A 14859-nucleotide genomic window follows, 5' to 3' on the forward strand; every position below is an offset into this window, starting at 1 on the left:
TAGTAGATGTGTGAAACTGCAGGAGATGGCAAGGAGACCCATTAGGTCCAAAGCTAAATGCAAAAACCACTGTTCAGGTATCTTGAATGGGTCTTACTGAGGCTTGAAGGGCAAAACTGTTTGGCTGTTGTATCTTTGTGCCTCTTGACAACCACTGGACTTGTGACACTTTTGTATGAGAGGGCATTTTTTGCTGACAGGTTCCCAACCGAGCAACAAAGAAGGCTGAGGAAGAGCATGCCCCGATATTCATGTCTTCCTGAGACAAATGATCCCTTAAACCACGGTATTGGTGATTTCAATCCATTTATGTAAAAATAGCTTTCTTGTACATAGTTTTCAAGTATAAAAATAGCTTTGCAATCATTACAAAAAACCTCGTTCAGACAAAACATCAGACATTGTGGTGCAGCTCTATTTTATGCCTGGTTATAAATTAGCCAAATGTATTAACGCCCCTGTGGAAATCTGAAGGTGGGAAGGGACAATGATGACTGAGTTGAGAAAGTAATGAGACATGACAAAGAGGGTTTAACAAGAAACAGGTGGCATATTTATGTCAATGACAATTAAGTGTTTAATTGACCGAGTGTGATTATTTTATTAACAAGGAGTGACATTGGGGAATCTCAGGAAGAGGAGAGAGAGATTGAGAAAGGGATATGGGAAATGCAAGATTAAATGAACAAAATAAAACCCAAAGTATCTACACTGTAAAAAAAGAAGACGAAAATGATGTTAGACAAGATGGTTGCCGGGGATTAGACTAGTATTCATGGACAACATGAAGAAGTCATAGAGGGCATAGGTGATGATTGCATCTCGAAAGAACACAGAGTGGAAAAATATCTTTAATTCCATTAGAGAAGATGAATCCCTGATGTGCTAGCTTAAAGCTGAAATGTTATCTAGATTTCATAACACTATGTGACACTTGGGAGCAACACTGACATAAACTTTTAATGTAATATGAGGAAAAAAAAGTTTATTTACCAATCAAGCAGATATGAAGCTACATTAGCATTCATTTTCTGCATTTGCATTTCCAGCCACTTGGTGATTTAAAGTCAACATTCACTTTTCTTTCAGCTCTGTTTTGGCCTCCACCAACTCCTCAGGAAAATATCTGGTTCTGTAGCTGCTAAATGCACCACTATGTTTATCAGCTACTTTGTCTCTCTGCCAAGACAGTTTGCAGAGAGTTTCTCTCACTGGGTGTCTGAATAGAACAGTGGCAGTAAACAAAACATTAAAGCGGCTGACAATGAAACCAAAACCGAAAGACACTGAAACACTCCTCAGAGCTGGGAGGAACAGCAGAGTTACTGATAATTGTGTCATTGTAAGCAACCCTATTCACATAGTCATTTGACCCATTGTTAATATAAACATACTGATTATAGTCATTTTAAATGCAACTGAGAGATTAGGGTTATTGAAGGTTGTGTGAAGGCCTTTTGCTAACTTAAACCAGCCTTTGTAGAACTTGGAAAACTGTGTGTATCAGCCGACAAAGTGTGATGGGACATTTGAAGTTGCGATAGTAGGAGACTCACAGTTGTTTGTAAGGATGGCTCTGTTCTGTTAAGTGTCCCAGTGAGCCGTGACAGCATAAAGATGAAGCAGCAGGCCCAGTACACAGAACCCGACAACAAAGCAGCTAAATGGAATTCTGCCATCATTAATTTGTTATTTACGTTATTTACGTCTGGCTCAGACATAAACACCACAGGTGACAGGTATGATGGAACAATCCATGACAGGCTAGACACAATTTCAGTAGAGGAGTATGTGTTGTGCGTATGATGTTTTTTATGATGTTTAATCATTGTGAGTGAGACGTTCAAGGGGCACTCTAATGATTCTGTATTGTAGACTTTTAATCTCCAGCAAGGAGCAAGCTCAAACAACAGTGGGGAATACATTTCAAGCAACTTTAAGGTGTCTTTTAGTTACTCTGCGTATGAAATTGTGGACTGCACTTTTAACAAAGACCCAAAATCAACAAATCATTATTTTATATGAACATATGATTGCTCGCACTCCAGTTCATTGTAAGCAGATTCACTTTTTTGAACTGCCCCTTTAGTCCCATGTGTCAGAAGTCTCTGCAGTGTGCGCCTCGTCCGTCAGAGGGCGCAGTCACAATTCCCAGTTCAAGAAATATTCCCTGAAGCTCACTTTCTTCAAGTCTGGGGCCACTTTAACAAAGTAGGGACACATTATCCAACTCTTAGCTTTGCGTCCGATAATCGGCACATGAGAGCTCGTTCAACGCCGAGCGAAAAACCCGGACGCGTCCTCCCCGGGATCTGTGCAGCTGGGCTCGGGAATTGGGACTGTAAAACATCTCCGTTCGAAAGGGAAACGAGGAGAAGGAGACACAAGCGAGGACATGAACGGAAGGGAGGCAGAAATCACTGAAACGCAAAGCTGTATGCACGCGTAACGCTGTTTCTGGCGTGCGCAAAGGCGCCAAACAAAGTAACGTTAACCGGATAAATTACACCGATATGTTTTTTTCCCTGGACATGTTTCCGCTGCCGGACAGCGTTGTTTAGGCTCTGTGGAAAGAGGCTGATCCTGTCGCTGTGTGGAGAGACTGTGTATTATGTCTTTTTTTCCCTTTATTCTTTACTCTGGAAATTACGGGAAGTTGTTTTTGGACGTTTAACTTCTGAGGTGACGCTAAATGCAAATGCGGTAGGTGACTCCGGCCAGCGACTCAGCTACTAAACAGACCTGAAACGCTGTTTTTCCTCCCACATTGTATACGAGGCTGTGCTGTTTGGTTCACTGAAACGTGAGACCCCAGTGAACTAACAACAAATAACAAACCGCTGCATCCAGCTGTTTTATCAGCCGCTACTGTAAACCTTCATTCACGCCTTTTTGGATTGGATATGCTAAGAAAAGTTTGTAAGAATGAAGAGAAGAAAATTCCCGTAGCACGCCTCTGTTTTCTGTTCACATCGCCGCCGCCTGCTGAAGTGGATCTGTTGAAACGCTGTTATTTTACTCTTTTTTTTCTCAAGCCTTCATCGTTTCCATGTTGTGGCGACAGCAGAGCTGACATGCGTCTGGAATGGGCATATAGTGCGGTGACCTACTGCTTTTAACATACAGTTGCGAAACTGACTGATTGTTTTCGAGTTGACAGTGAATGAGTAAGACATCCGGGCGCAGGTAGGGAACCGGGTAGTGCGTGCTTGTGCGCTGTGAGTAGCCGCTTTTAGCCCACCCTGAACCAGTTCGTGCTCTCGGTTACTTCGTGAGGAGAGTCTCTGCAGCCGATATGGAGGAGTGGAGACAGTGCGGGCGGTGGTTGATAGACTGCAAGGTCCTGCCCCCGAACCACCGGGTCGTGTGGCCCTCGGCGGCCGTGTTCGACTTGGCACAGGCCCTGAGAGACGGGGTGCTCTTGTGCCAGATGTTGCACAACCTCTCGCCGGGATCAGTGGACCTGAAGGAAATCAATTTCAGACCCCAGATGTCACAGGTGAGTCGGTCTCTGTGTAAACCCGCAGATGATGGGTTGATTTACACCCTCAGGATATGTCTTGTGGCTGTGTGCACGCTCTTATTCATGCATTTGCTCTGCTCGCTCTTTCACACCTTGGGGAGTGCCAGGGCAGCCACCGGCCTCATGCTTTGCTTTGTTTTTGTTTTTGTTTTTAGTTTTTCTTTTCTTTTTAGAAACCTCAGTGACATTTTACAGCATCACATTTCTAGATTTTCCCACTTGGTCCACAGATTTCAACAGTAAACCTTCCTTTCACAACAAGTCCAGTGCAGGGCGCCCATCAGAATACCTGTGATAACACATCAGTTTAACAGATGTTCACAGCACATAGTGCTTCAGCGCATGCAGGGTCCATTCAGGTTTGTGCAGGTGAAGGAACACGGCCCCCCCCCTACACCCCCACCCATCCCTGCACGTAAGCTGTGGGTGCCTGCTGCAAGACATCAAGCTGATCATATTCCCGACGCTGTGTTTTGTCTGCTTGTTGTTGCACTTTCTACAAACAAGTGTTGAAAAGTGTTGAAAGTCTGAATTCTTTATTTACTTCTGCATATTTACAGTGCACCCTTTGTAAGACTGGTCATTGTGTGGTTGTATGAAATGAGTCAGTGAAATGACTTTGTGGATGTTCTCCAATGGCAGCTGTAACAACTTCATTTGCTCTTGATTAAGGGCTGTCCAGTTTGTGTTATCCTGTCAGTTTAGCTCTGAGTGGAAGAGACCAAAGAGAAATAATCTGCTGAAAGAGAAGAAAGTAAAACATTTAACAATCCTATATGAGAAAATTTGAAACAGTTTTCTTTTGCTTTTGTTGCTCTTTGGAGTAGCAGGTGGGTGTGGCTGTTGATTTGGGCAAATACTTGAAAGTAGTCGTGTTTGTTGGAAGGTTTAGCTGCCACATAAGTCTACATAGTGGTCCGATTAGAGGTTTGGATCGTCACACCAGTCAGTTTCTATAAAGCTCACTCGCCACCTCAGCTCAATCATGTGTGAAAGTCATCATGCTTGTTGGAAAGTTTATCTGCCAACCTTCTTGTTTTAGTGAACACAGCATTTATAATGGTAGCAGTTCAAAATTCAGAGCTGAGGATTATTTGCTTTGATCTGCCTGAGGACTTAAATCTTATAGATGAATAACCATTTTGATCTGCAGTTATGCTCAAAATGAGACATAAGTCTAGATGGCGGTACGATTAGAGGTTTGGATCACCACACAAATCAGATTATATGAAGCTCACTCACCACCTCAGCTCATTCATGTTCCCAAAGCCAGTATGAGGAAGTGCCACAGGAAGTTTACATGACCACAGCAGAGTAAAAGTGGAGTGCTGTGGCAGACATTCCAATTGACTTCTATTCTCTCTTTAGTCAGGTCTTAAGTACCACTGAGCCTCCATTACTGTGTGGCGAGAAGTCTGTGGACAGGTGCTGTGAGTGCATCACGGTTTCCTGCATGCATGATGTGTGCCGATATTCTCATTGTCATGCCCACAGAGGCCGAAATAGCTATCATCCCAGAGCGATTGCCCTCTGACAGTACATTTGTCTGATATTCTTGGCACACCTTCCGTGACCTGTTTCTGTCATAATAATGTCTGACAGTGAGTGTGTGTATTGGATCTGTCTGGCTTTCAGTCTGTTGTTAGTTTCCTCCTTCCTGTAAAGACTCTTTTGCTTTTACTTCATGTAGTTATAAATGCAGTGGTCGATGAAGATAACGTGATTGGCAGCAATTTTGATTAAAGATTAGCCCTGAACGAGCAGCAGAATGCATGTTCAGAGAGGGAGTTTGTAACATTGAAATGGCATCCGTACTCACACAATCCTGAGAAATTATACATTGTTTAAAGTCTTAAAGCTTCAGGATTGTATCTCCATAAAGCACAAGACTAAAATAAAAATATGTGCTTATTAAAACATGTTGTTTGTGCTTCTGGACTTGTGCTTCTGTCTCATTTGGACTATCTGTGACTTTCTGATATTAAACTTGAGAGGTAACCTTTAAACTTTTAACCTTTAACCAGGATTAAAAAGGATCAAAAACCAGAAACATTTACCAAGCAAAACTGCAAAAATTCTCTAGTTCCTGGCTGTTTTACTCAGTTTTGTTTAGTTATATATGTTACATTTTGATTATGATAATATGTTGGATATTTTTATTATGATATATTGGACATTTTTTGGTTTTTGCATGGTTTGTCAGACAAAATATGCAAGTTAATTTTAGGCTCTGCTTGTGATGGACATTTCTTTCCTGTTTTTATAGACTAAATGCTTAAAAATTATAGATGAATCACTGAATATAAATGTTATTTGCAGCTCTGGTCTCAAGCCTTTCTCTCTTTTTGCCTAGTAACCTCCAGTTACCTCCACTTATCAGCTCCAGAAGCTACTGACTTTCATGATTACAAGGCGAGAGAGAGAGAGGTCTGGATGGCATGCTTTGATCCGCCCACTAATCCCATGCTCCCAGTCCCACTGTGTGAATCTGCAGTGAGGATGGAAGAGGGGTGTCCTCAGTGACAAATTGGGTTAAACAAAATCCTGGCAGCAGAACAGTAGTATGTGATTTATGATAAGGAAAAGGTCAGGGCGCGTGTGCTTTAACACTCAGAACACACCAAGTCAGTGGCTTAGCTAAATGAGGAGGAGGTGAAACCGAACGATTACGTTACTTGCTTAGAACGACGTTTCACTTCGAAATTAATAGTTTTCGGAATTGAGTTTTGCCTCTGATTGACTCGCAGTCAAACAGTCGACCCTCATTTGTGTTTTACGCAGGGAGTAAATGTTAACAGAGGTCTTAATGTTTTTGGTGAAAGAGTCCCATTCAGCCAAAAGTGATGTGCTTCTCCTTTTTTTCTGGCGACCTGCTAATTGCATTCAGTTGCTGCTGTTAACAGGTTCCAGTCACAGTGAGACTTTTAGCTTTGGCCTTCATCCCAGTTTGTGCGCCAGTGCAATGCCATTGTTCATGTCTTTGTGCATTTTGAGTTCCAAGGGTAAGTCATTGTGGCAACACTGAGGTCATACTCTATTGTTACATTATTTCTGAAGAGCGAGAGTGCGTCCATAAAGTGGCATCTGTGATTATAATGTCACCAACCATAGCGTGAGACTTTTCTGCTCTAAATTATTTGTGTCTGTGGTTGGTGAGCACAGGAGGCTCAAGGAGGTCATGGCTTCAAACCCAGCCACCTAGCCATTTCTGTTTTGAGTTTGCATGTTCTCCTTTTGGGTCCAACTGCTTAACAGCTGAGTGAATAAATCAATTAGTCAGCAGAAAGTTAAGTGAACCTTAGTTTTGATAACTAGTTAAGTGTTTAAATTATTTATTAAGTAAAAATGGCAAACATCTGGTAGTTCCTGCTTCTGAAATTTGAGGATCTGCTGTTTGTCTCTCTTTTATATCCTTTGTTATTGAATATTTTTGTGTTTCATACTTTTAATGGACCAAAACAAGTAATTTGAAGGCATAATCCCCAGTGTACTGTGGGAACTTAATATAGAAAATAATCAATTGAAAATGATCATTTACCTGATTGGCTTTGCTCCAGTGGTTCAAGGTTCCCAATGCATCAAAAGGCATGTAGATAAGGTGAACTAGCCCGCGAAGTGCTGATAAATGCGTGTTTGTCTATCTAAATGAATCTGCTGTGATATGTTAAACAGTGAATACACCACAGGTTCACAACTGGCAATATAAATAAATTCATAAGCATTTAACATTATTAACAAGTGACTACTGGGCTGCTTATTGTCATCGTACCCTTGAACATGAAGCAAACTTAATTAGCACCTCCTTAATGCAAGCTGAAAGGTGACTTACTGAAGTCTGTGCCTGACTTGCAGGTGTGACTCTGTCTACCGGCATAAAAATGAGGAAGGGCACTGCAAAATCAACACTCAGCAGAGTGTGACGGAATAAATAACCGTTAAAAATGTGCACACAAGTGGCTGAAAAGGGAAATGTCCATTCATGCATCTTTTCAGTTCACATTGAGGAAGTCACACAGTTTATTGTGATATTCATGAAGTAAATTATAAAGCAGTGAACTGTACATACATGTGAATAAGTAAACCAAACGTGTCTGACATCTGAATTAACCGCAGGGCTGTGTTGTGCAAAAACGGTTTCAGTAGTGAGATTGTTGAAACAAATAGTAACACGTTTGCTGGGGTGAGTTTCACACCAAGCAGGCTAAATTTAAAAATATTTGTCTGAGCTTTTTGAAACCAAACATCTTAACACATGTAGCCAGGTACATATGAATGTAATGTATTTATGCTGCTGGAATCCTTAGCAAGCATATCATTTCTGACCAACATAGGGAGAAGATGAGGATATTTAGCCATTTTCAGATTTCAGTGGATGTTTTGAAATTTGTTGATCTCTTGTAAACTGTTTGGATTTTTTGCCTTACTGTGGGAGAGAGGAGGCAACGTCCTTCTTGCCGAAAAACTGTCAATATAACCTTCATTTAGGTGGTCAAATAACTCATATTTTTAAAAGACAGCAAGGCTCTCCTCTATATCTCAAGGTCTTAAATGGATGCTTAATGAGCACTGGTGTTTGGAAATGCTCACAGTGTACATATCAAGAATCCAGCACCTCAGGCTGTGTCTGAAAGACAAGACTGTGCTGTGCTCTCTGAAGCCTTTTGTGTGTTCTGCATTTGTTTTTTTTTTCCACAGCCTTTCTTATTCTTTTTTCCTGTTAGTGAGGTAGTTGTGAATGCCTTTGGGATGACTCAGGCAGATATGTGTGTGTGTGTATGTGTGCGCTGCTGTGCTTTGTGTATGCACTTGCTTGTAATGGTGTATGTGTGTAAGTGTGTGTGTGAGATGTTACAGTAGCATACCTGTGTTCAGACTGAATCACTGTTGGCTGAGCCTGAAGCTCTCCTTGAGCTCCTCAGTGCTCCGCAGGGCTCCTGATCTCACACAGAGCCTGCCGCTTCCACTCACAGTAATTGAGGTTCTTCCTCTTTGTCCAGCTCCCTCCTGAAATATTGGCTGCTGCTGACAGGTAACAGGAGCTGATATATACATGGTTCTTCTTTTTTTGGTTTGTTTTTTAATTCTACTATTTTTACTTAGAGAATGGCTATACACACATATACATGACAATACATAGTGCTTATTGATATTGCAGTACTTGTTCTTCAAAGCTTGACCACAGTCTCATTCAAAGATGTTGGGTCCAAGTCTTGCATGATGTCCGTGGAATAACCATCCCTGCTTATATGTGACACTGAAAGCCCCGTCTCAAAGAGCGCCACAGGGTTAGAAATGAGATCACAGAGAGTGTAGGAACTAGAAAATGACATGGTAAATGCCCACCCACCTACTATTCTGAAATCTCTCTTTGTGACCAGTGTAGGTTCGGGGGTGGTGACTACTGTAGATAACTGCCCACCCATGCCTCCCTCATGGGTAATTTAATTTCAGCGTTTGGTCTACTTTTTGACTCTGTAACCCCAGCAGTGCCGGATGCAGGTAATACTGCTAATGGAGCTCGTTAGGGACACATCCTGGGTTGCACAGCTGGGATGGTGCCACTGGAAGCTAATTGGATTGACATGGAGGGAATGGGTCGAGACAAAGGTTTTCTGTCCTTTTGTGTGAACTAATCTCAGTCCTAAGGTCATGAAAACCATTTTAACTGTATTTTGTGATATTTATGTGGCTTGGGTGTTGACATTTCCACAACTGGCATAAAAACAGTGTGTCATTTCTTGAGGAAATGGCAGTAGCCTTTGCCTCATCATAGTTATAGTAATTTTTCTTGACAGTATACTTCACCTCCAAATATGTGGTTTTGAAAATATAACTAAATCGGAGGTTTGTTGACAACCTGTGTGGCTATATGTCCTTGTTTTTCTAGTGATGTTGCCCCATATGCAGATGAGCAATAATTAACCCGGTGAGCAAAATTATATCATAATCAACAGGAATACTGAATAAAGCTATGAAATTATGACCCAGGTTGTAAAGAAAAACAATAATCAATGCACAATATTTGAATCCCAGGAAGTAGCTGTCTATCTATCTGTCTGTCTGTCTTTCTGTCTGTATCTAATATATATGATGTGTATGTATCTTTGTGGGTATATGCTATGCTAATTCTTTTTACTGCGTCTTTAGTTGTGTCTTTTCCTCATGTCTTAGTTCCTCCCACTGAAAACGCAAGAAGACAGGAATTAAGCAAACTGTTTTTTTTCCTGTGAACTGTATTCCGAGACTGTTTGTGATGATGGAGGCATGGCTGGATCAGGTGATAGTCAGTTGTTTTTGAGAAACCTCCCTCGATACTCACTTCTCTGACCAGAAGTGAGAGTACTAGAATGGCTTTCATAATGGCAAACTGGAATGATTATTTAACCTGAGGAATGATCAACTCAGGGAAGTGGCATGTACCCCCATGTGTGAGCTAGCTGTACAAGAACATCTGAGTGCGTTAATGTCACAAAGGAACTTCTCTAGAGCTCTCCTGAACGCTGCTGGGACAGCTGAGAGGTGCTAAAGGGTTGTTTATACTTCCCTTTCTCCAGCACTGCTTTCACAGTGTACTGGTTGTATGACATTCAGCCTATGGAAGGATCTGAACTTTGACAGCCAGAAAAGTTTGAAAAGACACTTTCAAAGAAATGCCATCGAATCCCGTTAGAAAAACAGAAAGATGTGTTAAAAAGCGAATGAGAATTTGAGATGAGTGCTTGTATAAAAGTGCTCTCCAAAAAAGAGTTAATTTACTTGCCTAGAGATGACAGGTCAAGATATGGTTTACAAAATTCAGCCTTCTTACTTCACAGTCCCTGATAATTTTCTTTTGTTTGTTCCTTTCTGCAAAGAGTCAAGGAAATGTAACTTGAGTAAATGTCTGAGCATGCACAATGTGTGCTATAACACTTTTCATTTCAAATTTAGCAAAAAGAGACACGATGTAAAAGAAATATCTCATTTAGATTAACAGGTTTGCTCCGAATGCAGCAGAAGGTTGCAAGTTTCAGCTTTTCTACACATTCAATAGTGGGATAACACTTCACAGTCTGCCATGGGCTCTCGTAGAGTAAAGAAGTACAAGGGCGTACAGGTCGTGTTATTATGTGAGAGGAAGAATGCATAGCACAGATGTAAATTGGAAAACAGCTAAATACTTGTTGTATAATGCAGCAGTTGAATGAATCACATAGTTCAGGTTGATATTCATTAAGTAGAAATGAATGGTCTCTCTCTCACACACGCACACACATTACTGCAGTTCGCAGGCCTGCTCCCTGTGCAGAGGGATAGAAAAAATAAAATAAAAACAGGAAGTGAATTTGGAATTCAAATAAACCCTTTAATTTTTGACTTTCTGCATACTGTAAATCACTGGCACATCTGCACAAGCTGCATGTAATTCAAACCACAGCTATTATAAGATGTGGTGCTGAAGCAAATTTTAGACACAGGACACACACTTAATTTCCCTTTAAGCGTTTGTGTTGTGAATGACCCAACGTTCAAGGAAAGAATTTTAATTTAGTTTTAAGTGTGGATTATTAAACACCTAATACAATAAATGATTAAATAATAAGTAATGATGAATTTTATGCAATATTGTTTTTACAATTTATAGTGAATTCTGTTATACTCAGTCCTGTCCCTACTTGATTGGTGCACGGTTTACCCAAGTCCAAATGGTCTCCATCCAAAAGCCAGCAGTGAGCACTCAGCCACATGGACCCCAGTCTGGATGTGGTCCATGTGGGTGATGATGTGACAATTTATGGAAAAGCTGCTGTAGAACAGTGAACATATTTCAAGGATGTGACCATATTGTATTCATACTTGACTTGACTCACAAGAGGATGGGAAACTTCAGCATTGTGTTTGGGCGTGTGGCAAAATTTTATTTCAGTTCCATATTATAATCTGGTATTCTTGTAGTATGCCTTAGCACGATGCTGTGATGCCCAACAAAACTCAAGGAAGCCAGTAATACAAAGGCCTGTCTGTTTATTTGGACTTTTGTCTTTTTTAATTTGATCAGTTTACTGTTAGAAATAGTTGCCTTGCCTTTTATTTACTCTGTTAGAGACAATGGCAAGGACATTTTGAAGTTATCTTGTTTGCTTTCTGTCTTGTAAGCTCATCCTAGCGTGCACCAAAGGCCAAGCCTCAAAGAATTGTAGAAAATTGTGTGTCTTACTTTCTTTCTAATAAAGATGTTTGTGGACAATATGAGCCGTGCAAACAAAAAGAAAGACTAATTAGCTTGTTCAATGGGTAGGTACATCAAAAAAAGGTGATTTTGTGTCAGTTTCCTGTAAATCATCTAACATATTGGCCAGTATTTGATATATTTGTATTTTGGGTCAGATATATTGGTGCCAGCATACATGTTGGCTGATAATTGACAAGAATTTACAAATGTTGTGCCCTGACATTTTTTTTATGAATAATTAGATAAATAGATAAGTGAACTAAATTAAAACTGTTTATTTCTGTGACTGATTATAGAAAGAAAATGAATTAATTAACTTGGCCTATACTGTATATCATTATCAGATTTTGTAACCTCTCAAATATCAATACTGATATCGTCCTTTATATCGTCCTTTTACTGAGACAGGACTGGTCTTGGTAAATGACAAAATTTACCACAGCAGCATGCAAGTTGAAGGAATTAATTTGGGAGTAGACAAGGAAAATGTCACTCCTGTGTTACTGGCAGTGATGAGTTTTGATTTATTTAGCATTAAAAAGCTTTGGTAACAGTACCATCAGACGTCTCATCCAGAGTAATTACAGCTACAGTGGATATAGAAAAGTGTTTCTGCCCAGTGATGCAAGCTTTTAAACCATCATATCATTATATATCATCTCACCAGCTTTTTTTATTTGTTATTTTGCAGTAGTTTGAACATGACTCAGACAATTTGTGCAGAATACCAGAGCCATGCAGTTTCTCATGTGTGTTTAAAACAATCCCCCACCTAAAGACTGTGGAACATGCATCTGCCTCTTCCTTCTTTCTCTTCTCTGCATTCCTCAGGGAACACTGTTAGTCTGAAATGAGAGCACAGTGTTTATGCGGGGAACTCCAAGTTGACCTAATCTTGCAGACTGAGAGGGAGAATTTAGGTGATGTCATGTTAAGGCAGTTTACAGTGAATCTGGTAAAGAGGATTTCATTGTCAAAGGGAAGAGCTTTCTTTTAGAACTGTACTAGAACTGGAACTGTACTTTTAGAACTGTTGAACAGTAGAATCAACTCAAACTGTTGCATGTGTGAGACCATCCAGCGGAGACTAAGTTCATTCTGTTAGTATGCTCTCATAATTATCTTACCTAACTAACCTCTGGGGACACGTTACACTTCGAGGAAACCGATCCACCATGACAATGAGCTTCCAGTTTTGCCATTCCACTACAGATGGACCAAGAGATCACTGAGCCTTATGGACACCGTCTGATTTCTAAAGAGGCTCCATCTGCATGGTGGTTGTTGGGGGTGATTTGCATGGGCATGCAGTGGAATGGCGCCTGAATTCTCCCAAAGCCAGCTATGCTCTGCTGGGCGCCATCGCTCCAGAGAGAAATGAAAAAAAGAGGACTTCACAATTCCATCCCTGTAGTGGTGAGCCAGATGGCTGAATCTCTTCACTGTTGTTCTTCTCAAACCAGACCACACATCTTTTTCTCTTCCTTTTTAATTAATTTTGACTGTTTAGTCGTTAATCAGTAGTCAGTTTTCCTTTCCAGGGCTTGACTGGCATCTGTCTTCATCCATGACTGTCAGCGATGACACTGTCATTGTCAGAACTGTACTGTTGCCTGGAGTCTAATTCAAGTTATGCTGGCGCTAGACTCATTGTGGCTGTTTCCTGCGCAAAAGAGCAGATTAGGATCTGGATTGTGCTCCGGGGAGAGGCAAAACAGTTTTCCAACCCTTCCCCCCATAGGCAACTCCAACCCCAGCTACACACACACACACACACACACACAAACACACACTGTAATACATTAACAGCCTCTTTCTGGGGGGAAGATAAACAGCTTTATATTTTCTCTATCTCTTTGCCAAATGAAACAGATAATATGCATCCCTGTGACGCACTGCCTGGTGGCAGGAAGAGTGTTTATATGTTGCACAGGCCATGGATTTTTTTTAGGCCTTTGCCACAAGAAGCCCTGATATCCAATTACTGATGTGTATTGATCATATCACGTAATTGGCTGTGGAAGAGGAAGGGCACAAAGGTAGGGTTACAACGTTAAACTCAGTCCCATAAAAGGCCGGTACCTATTGATTTTCACCACAGCTCGGCCTCTTGTTAATCATGCAAACAAAGTGGAACAGTGTGTTGCGGGTTATAAAGAGGGGAAGAGATCATTTCCTCATGCTCCACCTTTAGCTCAGGGTCCTCTGCATTGTGATTTGTAATTTAAAAAGTATAGGCTTTATGTATTGTGGTAGTATCTTTCTAACATATTGTTTTTTCAACAGATATGTCATAAAATGCGTTAACTATTTCAATTATGAAAGAATTTGTTGTTATACAATGTAAGGCTTAATTCATCAGTCAGTCAGTTTTTTTTGTATTTAAGTATTTTCTTTTAGTATCTCATTTAACACATGATGATAAATGAAATGAAAGCAACCTAATGACAGTATTTCTAAAGCTCTAACCAGCAGGCTATTTCCATGTGACTGTTAACTGAAACAGTTGATCAGCATCACAGTCAATCAGTTTTCCTTTAAACCACCCTAACAAACTGTACAGTATGAACTTGGGCCTGTGGTTTCTGTTGTTGTGTATAATCCAGGTTCCTACAAACCAAATGAGATCACTGATTATAGGCTCAGAGAAATAATCTCATCGCAGTGTGATGCATTACTTGTTGCCCAACCACCAGCAACAAGAGCAGCAGCCCCAGTGTCTCGCTCAAGGACACTTTGGCAGGGACAAAAACCCAAGTTGCTCAGTTGAAGGTCGACCTCTTTAACTGCCGGACTATCCTGATACAGAGAAAACAAAGCCGCCCTGTCAGTCTTCAGCAGACATTGATTAGTATTCTGTGGTTTTCAGACCCTCCAAGTCCTTAAAATTCTACATTGTATTTTTTCCCTCTTTCCCCATTAATGTTTCTGAAATAAGCTGCCATCTTGCATACTAACAAAGTCGTAATTGTCTTCATTCTATTATCTGCTTTCGATTTTATCTTGCAGAATTTTCATAGCAATTTAAGAAATCCTTTCTGGTCAACAGGAAAGATGAGACAGAAAGAAAGAATAATAATAAAAAAAAAACCCGCGGGAAACAGAAATCAGACAATAGACAGCT

At 40.6% G+C, this 14859-nt stretch overlaps 1 protein-coding gene across 9 annotated transcripts in view; it reads left to right on the forward strand.

The window, feature by feature from the left end:
• The first annotated feature begins 2209 nt into the window (after nucleotides 1-2209).
• vav2 (vav 2 guanine nucleotide exchange factor) overlaps nucleotides 2210-14859 on the forward strand; it is a 181531-nt gene continuing 168881 nt past the window's right edge. For all 9 annotated transcript variants that reach the window (XM_046374968.1, XM_046374970.1, XM_046374973.1 and 6 more), the window contains exon 1: nucleotides 2210-3499. In XM_046374968.1, the coding sequence (XP_046230924.1) occupies nucleotides 3296-3499 (204 nt within the window). In that variant the 5' untranslated portion in view covers nucleotides 2210-3295. The remainder of the gene's footprint in view (nucleotides 3500-14859) is intronic.

The sequence above is a fragment of the Scatophagus argus genome, chromosome 20 (assembly GCF_020382885.2).
Source record: "Scatophagus argus isolate fScaArg1 chromosome 20, fScaArg1.pri, whole genome shotgun sequence".
In the NCBI taxonomy this organism is placed as follows: Eukaryota; Metazoa; Chordata; class Actinopteri; family Scatophagidae; genus Scatophagus; species Scatophagus argus.